Here is a 7,500-nt window from a genome sequence, read left to right on the forward strand (position 1 = left end):
CTGCTCTCATCTCAACCCCCTCCAAAAACTAAACTCTAAATCCCTCAAACTGCCTGTCCAAGCACTCTGCATACACACTGACTCGTTTGCCACACCCTCTCTCACTCTCTTGTCTTCCTCTCTCTTTTCTTTCTGTTGTCCTTCTGTTTTCCTCCCAAGCCTCTATCCTTTTTGTTTTTTCCCTCTCCTAGTCCTTCACTGAAGCTACATAGGCAGAACTATTGTTTATGTGGTTTGCTGTTCATATACAGCCACACGCGACACGACACAGCATGCACAAGGTTAGGGTCTGTGTGTATTTTTCTTCCCTGTCCCTCTGTCTTTCTTTCTTTCTTTCTTTCTTTCTTTCTTTCTTTCTTCACTTCTTTTGCACCGTCTCTCCACTCGTGTTTGCTCCTCTGAGACCATTTCCTGCCCTTTTAAGGCAGCATGCTTGCAACTCCCATTCTCTCCTCTTCAGCTGAAATAAAGGAAATCTCTGTCTCTCAATTCAATTCAATTGGCTTTATTATCTCTCTCTCTGTCACTCTCTCTCCCCTCTCGTGATTGTGTTTGTTTTCTCTGACCAGAGTTTATTGTGTCCATCTGTTTGCTTGTGTGTTATGACTTTGTGAGTTGGTCAGACAGTGCAGGCAGCATCGGGGGTTGGTTTTTAAGTGAATTAGTGAGTGTATTTCTGTTTCAGTGCAATGTTGACTGCGTGTCGACTTAAAAATTAAAAAAAAAATAGTAAAAAAAAAATGTGTCCCAGTCAATCCCGACACCCGAGAGAAAAGGGGCATTTGGGGTGGGGGTGGAGTCAATGAAATTAAAACAGTGTAAGAAAGGGGGAACAAGAGAGACTGGGGCTATTCTGACAGAGAACAACACTCTACTGTGGAGTGCACATGAAATATGAGTCTGCAGCCAGAACAGTTGGGGCTGTGAAGTTCTTATCTGAGATCTGCATGGATAAGGAAGGGAGGGGCTGCACAGGGAAGAGAAAAAAAGAAAAAAATGGGAAGGGAAAAAAGGCAGAAGAAAAGAGCAGAGGAAAAAAAAGATAGTGACAGTGAAAGAGGGATGAAATAGGAGAGGTCTATAGAAAACAGTGACAGTGGCCTCAGTTGGATGTAAGAGGAACAACCCCCCCTCCCCTCCCAGCCTACCATCCACCCCCACTTCAGTTCTGAGTTTGACATCGGACCTGGAAAGAAACAGTACAGGCTTTGGTTCTGGCCCACTTACCAGTGTGCCGGACCGTCTTGCGGGGGATTGGATTCCAGTTGACACACATCGTCTTGTCCCAGCCAATGACAAGCATCAGGAGCAGGACTTTAGCTCCGCCCATGTCTCCTGTCAGTCCTGCTCTCCACACAGTTATTTTGCAGCTCCTCTGATTGGACGCCGAGAGATGGCAACTCGAGACACTAAAGGCAGTCCCCCTTGGAAGCCTGGACAGACAGAGAGAGAGAGAGAGACAAAATAGCATGCACATTATGGTATGTGAAAGTCACTCATTAATCCTGCCGACCAGTGTGACCCTCCATTGCCGACACTCCGTCGCGACAGTTTACTCTGCCCACTGACAGAGGCGTTCAAACAGACTCCTGCTGGCACACTGCCAGTCTAGGAGCTAGTATCTGTCGCATTAGAGGAAAACTCAACCTACATTCCAACCTCCGTCAAGATCATTCACTCTGTTTTCATGTCAGACACAGAGCCGGCGTCTCTTCCTTTCTCTTTTCTCTGCCCGGTGGAGGCGAGTGGTGAATGTGTTAGTAATTATAATTTCGGTCTGTGTTTGCGAGGCATTATTATGATACCACAGCCAAGGTTCTCAGGAGAGAGGAGAAACCTACAGAAGACAAAGTTCCCTGCATCTCTATGCTGCTCACTCCCCGGTTTCCACAGATCCGGGCCTAATCATCATGCGACACCTGTCTCTGTCTATTAAAAAGGGAAATTAGAACCTTGATAATGTTTGCTGATTTGAGAGCAAAAGGCATTGAATTTTAAATGCGCGTAAAATGTCAAATTGTGTTTATCATTCGAGATAACACAAACGCAGTGCCTCGGCGGCGTCTTTCACCGGCAAAATTTATCGCCGGGGCCCACGTGCCGGGGATATTGAAAAACCCTGGGCCGATAAGCGATGGACACTCTTGTATCTGTGTGTGTGTGAGTGTGTGTGTGTGTGTGTGTGTTTGACTTGCCATTTACAGAAATGAGATGCGGAGCACCGGCACTGCAATTTCAGGCCTATTGATTTTATTTTTTTTTCCCAAAGAGAGCTGTGTGCGGGCTGACAAAAAGTCCAAGATCATCGAAATGACTTGGCTTAAATGGAAGGGTAGTATAAAACTATTTGATGACTCACGGCAGGCAAGTCTTGCTGCTACTTTATTGGATCGATGGAGAGCTGCTTACTCTTTAAACGGAGTAGAGCGTAACATTTGGAATCGCCGTGGATAAATTGTAGAGGCCATCCAATAACCCCTGTGTCTGACATTGAACATGCCAAGACTGCTGAAGAAAACAAACGTCTACTTTTCTATGCGCTCGCTTGGAAAAGTCAGGAAACCACAAACTTGAATTTGGATTGCTAACAAGGAAGGCCTCTTAGGCAAACCAAGTAGCAGGTTCAAAAGTTCTTTGTTGTCTTTCTCACTACAAAAATAAAATAAATAAAAACGCAAACTGAACAGTTTGTTGCAGCCGCTGCCAACACAGACGAAGACCTTCCATTTGCTCGGCCGAAAATTTCAGAGGCACACAGTCGCTCCGCACTCCGTGTACTGCTGACCGTATCCAATAACTTTTTAATGATGGGTTGAGGAACTGGTTTGTACCGGTTCACTAATTACATCCAACAGCATTGAAGAGACAAATATTGTCATCCTGTGTTATGAAAAGCCCGGTACCTAATTGGCCGGCGTTGAGAGAAGAAGGACAGCGAACCCTGTTTCCGCGCCCCTCCTCCCACCCCTGTGTTATGATTTGGAGCCATCCCTGAGGAGCACTGATGGAGGAGGATGCTGCTTCCGACAGTGTAGGGGGATGAGTGTGTCGGATGGGTGTCTAGGCTGGGGGTTGTGCTTCTTGTGTCTGGGCTCTTTCCTCTCTTTCTCTCTCTCTCTCTCTCTCTGTCCTTTCTGTTCCACCCTCCTCCCTTCCTGTCCAGCTCTCTTGCCCCCTCCCTCCATCCATCTTCCAAACCATGTCCACGTCCGTTTGCCGACTGGCATATCAAAATGGCCCGCTAGAGCCCTTTGACCTGTGACCCCCTGACCCTCTCACAGGTCACAGGTGTCCTGACCGCAGCAGAGATGTGGATGGCAGGGGGGGGGGAGGGGGCAAGGGTAAAGATAAATGCAGATCGGAGGTAGGAGGATGTGTAAATTAGCACACAGGCTCCACACAGACCCTTAAAGAGCACCTCCATTCTCCTCCTCCACCCCCATCCCCACCCAAAAACAAACAGGAGTCAAAGCCTCTTCCCCCTCCTTCCTTCCTTCCTTCCTCGCATCATCCCTCTTTTTATTGCTCCCACTGAGGTTTGCACAAAAGCCTGATTCACGTCACCGGCAACAGGATGGGCTAGGAGGATCATTAACCAACAACCCCCCCCCCAACACACACACACACACTCACAAATGACACCCACAATCCATTGACTTTTGCTGCAAGGAGAAAAACACAATAGAGCCCTGTTACTGTGCGTGGTGCTTGCGGCCCCATTCCTCTTTTTTTCATCATGTGCTCGTTTTGATGTTTAAGTAACTGACATCCAACCCCCCCCCCCCGCCCAACCCCCCAAAAAAAAACAACAGCAAAAAAGTGATAGAGGCAACACATCAATAATGCATCACAAAAGGCTGCTGCTGTCACAATTCCACTCATACTCCCCGGGGAGAAGGGGGTGTTGGGCAGGGGGGGGGGGGGGTGTGGGGTGGCATAGAGCAGTGATCAAAGGACCAGATCTGTAACTGCCCACAGCCCACTACTCCCCTCTCCCCCTCCCCCTACACATCCCGCCGGTCCACTTCACACGCTTCTCGCAGGAAGAAGGGTTGACCCGACCCTCTGGCTGGGGCCCGTGGCCGCATCTCAACCCCTGGAGCACATGGTTGGCACATCAGCCTGGTCCAGCGGGCGGGCGGGTGGGGCGGGCAGAGAATGAACGCATTGGAGCGGGTGTGACGCTGTTTGGTTTATGGTGACAGCTGTGGTGTGACTGGACCGGGGGTGGTGTGAAGTACTTGTGTGTGTGTGTGTGTGTGTTTGTGTGTGTATGTTTGTATGAGTGTGAAAATGGAGTGACGGAAGTGAGTTAGTGTGTGGTTTTGTGCCATCACAAAGACTGATGACGTTACAAGACTATGAGTGTGCGCCTTTTGTGTGTCTATGTGCTTGTGTGGTGGTGCCAAGGCATATATGTGTCATTCCCAGTCTCTCTGTGTGTGTGTGTGTGTGTGTGTGTGTGTGTGTGTGTGTGTGTGTGTGTATGTGCGTGTGTGTGTGTTTGTGGCTGCCACGTGTCTGTGTGATTGTGCTGGCAAGCTGTGCCATGTTTGAATAGGAGCAGAGAGAGGCCCAGATGAAAGCCCACTAATCAAATGGAGTTTGATCAGCTGTGGGCCTGTCTGCTAGATGTGCTCCATCCACCACCACCACCACCATCACCATCACCACCTCCTCCATCCTCTGTCTCCAGAGTCACTGATGTCCCCTTTCCGTCCCCTATAGCATGTGGTGGGGGAGAGGAAGGAGCTGAGGCTGAAGAGCAAGTGATGGGGGGCAGGGATCCAGGCCTGCGTGCAATGCATGTGTGTGTGTATGTGTGTGCGTGTGCGTGTCTGTGTGTGCACGTTCCTTTTGCGGTAGCCAAGCCCCATGATCAAGGGCTACATTGTGTTTCATCAGGCTCAAGTCTGCTCTTCGTTAGAGCTCAAACGCATCAGACCCTTACGCACTGACCCGAGCAACTCGCCTCAAAATCACTAGAGTTAACCAGCTTCTCCCAGAAACCCATCTCCCACTCTCATCCCCCATGGTGCTCTTTTCTTCTCCTTTAGCTCCTCATTTCTCTTCTTCCATGTCACTTTTCCATCTCTCAATCACTTTCTGTTCTCTCTCTCCATTTCTCTTACTGTTTCGTTTTATCTCTCTCTAAAACTCCTCTTTCTACATTTCACTTGCTCTTTTTTTACCTCTCCTTCTCTCTCATCTGTCTCTCCCTTTCTCTGTTCATTGCTCTTGTCCTCTTCCTCTCTCTCTCTCTCTCTCCCCCCCTTTCTCTGACCTTGTGCTGTCAGCCTGTTTAATGACATGGCACTGGTGAACACACACACACAGAAGCGTGGGCACAGACCTTGCCTCACCCAGGCCACCTTCCCCTCCTCCCCAGCCCTCCCCTCCTCTCCTCCTGCCTGGAGCCTGGAGCCTCTCTCTGGCTGCTGGAGCCTGGAGCCTCTCTCTGGCTGCTGGGGCCTGGAGCCTCTCTCTGGCTGCTGGGAATGAAGCCCGGCTCCAGCCCTGGAGCTCTGACCTGTCATTGAGGTGGCGCTATGTGTGTGTGTGTGTGTGTGAGTGTGTGTCTATGTCTGTGTGTGTGTGTGTGTGAGAGTGAGTGAGTGTGTGCCTATGTGTGTGTGTATGGTTGTGTGTGTGTGTGTGTGTGTGGGAGGGGGGGGGGGGGGTTGGGGGGGTTCGATCAGACCCTCGTTTCCTCGATCAGGTGACTGGCATCGTTCACCACTCTGCTCATTAACACTGTCCACGTGTCTGTGCTTAGCCTCCGCCTCCTCTCTAACAGCATCAAGTAATCAGCAGCACAGTTGTTTATTTGTGTGTGTGTGTGTGTGTGTGTCAGTTAATCTCTTTGTGTGTGTGTGGCGATAGCGCGACATGTGATAATGCATGGCAATGTGCAACAGCCCAGCAGAGCTCAGCCCAGCACATCGCTGGCAGCATGCCACGTACCATGACTGCAATATGGATTGCAGTCACATACCAATGCAACACTATTGACAACAGTGCTGCAACGTCAATGGTTTAACATGAGCCTCTGAGTTCCAGACTCTCCCCCCAGTTCCTCTGGCAACAGCCATCGCCCCCGGTAGTCTCTAAATAAGCCCACTTTTAAATGGCTAAATATCAGCCAGTAACACATGGTTTAACTACAGAGCTCGAGGCGTGGTTAAAAAAAACAACTTACAGGAGCTCGGCAGCTATGGCTCATTACTGAACCAAGTCACACACAGACACACAAACAAAATGCACACACACACACACACACACACACACACACACACATAACCCCAACTGCTCTGGCCTCAAGTTCAGCTGTGCGCTGCTGGCTTCCTAGGAGCACTGCTGAATTTTGCATTGCAGATCTGAGCATTTGTCTATGTGTGTGTGAGTGTGTGTGTGTGTGTGTGTGTGTGTGTGTGTGTGTGTTGGGTGTGTGTGTGTGTGTGTAACTGCATCAGAATGATTTGTGTGTGGTGTTTGTGTGTTTACACCTGCTATTTTTATTTCTGTGTGTGTGTGTTTGTTAGCCGCACAGGCTCTCCATCATGCCCCAACACTCCTGCATGGTAATCTCCTCTGCCCAGGCCGCCCACCAAGCTCCTAGGGGGGCTAATTGTCCTGTAGCCCTCCTCTCTCTCTCTCTCTCTCTCTCTCTCGTTCCCTCTCTCCTCCTCCTCCCATCGCTGCCCGCGGGGCCCTCCACTGCAGAGGGCATCCCGGGGCAGGTAGGGGGCACGAAGAGGGCGGGAGGGCTATTTGTGCTGTTTTCCTCTCTCTCCGTCTCTCACTTTCTCAATATTTTATCAGTTCATAGGTCTGTGGCAGTGGAGGTTGTATGGAGGGATGTGGGAAGAGAGGGAGGGAGGGAGGGAGGGAGGGAAGAGAGGATGGATGGAGGTGTGGAGGGGGAGGGGGGTCCAGTGCTGGGCTGCCGGTATTCTTCCATGGCTGCTGATTAGTCGCCTTAATGGGGGATCACGCTGGGCCTCCACTGTGCACGGTTGCTTGGCTTCGCTTTCGTTCGCACGCTCTCTCTCTCTCTCTCTCTCTCTCTCTCTCTCTCTGTTTCACTCACTCTTTCTCTGTCGTCTTTCACTCTGCTCCCTCATTCTTAGTGCCTCAGGTACTTTCCTACTCTCTCTGTAATGCTGCCAATGTCTGTGACATTCTCCAGTTCTGTCTCTGTCTTTCTCTTGTTATCTCTCTCTCTCTCTCTCTCTCTCTCTCTCTCTCTCACATTCTCTTTCACTCTCTCTACATCAGTCCAGATCTCGTTATCTCCTTTTTCCTCCCCTCTTTCTCAGACTTGTCCCCCCCCCTTGCTCAGCCCCTCTTAATCCCTATTCTCTCTGTTTTCCTTTGCTATGTCCCTTTCATTATGGAGAGGGGAGCCACATCTACTCTGCGTAACACAGGCACAGGTCGATGGGGCTCAGGGGCTGGAGGCCAGCAGACCAGGAGATAAGGCTGATCGATGGGCCATCC

At 50.1% G+C, this 7,500-nt stretch overlaps 1 protein-coding gene across 1 annotated transcript in view; it reads right to left on the reverse strand.

The window, feature by feature from the left end:
- Positions 1 to 7,500, reverse strand: part of sema4c (sema domain, immunoglobulin domain (Ig), transmembrane domain (TM) and short cytoplasmic domain, (semaphorin) 4C) — a 47,020-nt gene that overhangs the window by 19,030 nt on the left and 20,490 nt on the right. The window contains exon 2 of the mRNA XM_042101676.1: positions 1,228 to 1,433. Within this exon, the coding sequence (XP_041957610.1) occupies positions 1,228 to 1,330 (103 nt within the window). The 5' untranslated portion in view covers positions 1,331 to 1,433. The remainder of the gene's footprint in view (positions 1 to 1,227; positions 1,434 to 7,500) is intronic.

Source organism: Alosa sapidissima, chromosome 8 (genome assembly GCF_018492685.1).
Source record: "Alosa sapidissima isolate fAloSap1 chromosome 8, fAloSap1.pri, whole genome shotgun sequence".
NCBI classification, from domain to species: Eukaryota; Metazoa; Chordata; class Actinopteri; order Clupeiformes; family Clupeidae; genus Alosa; species Alosa sapidissima.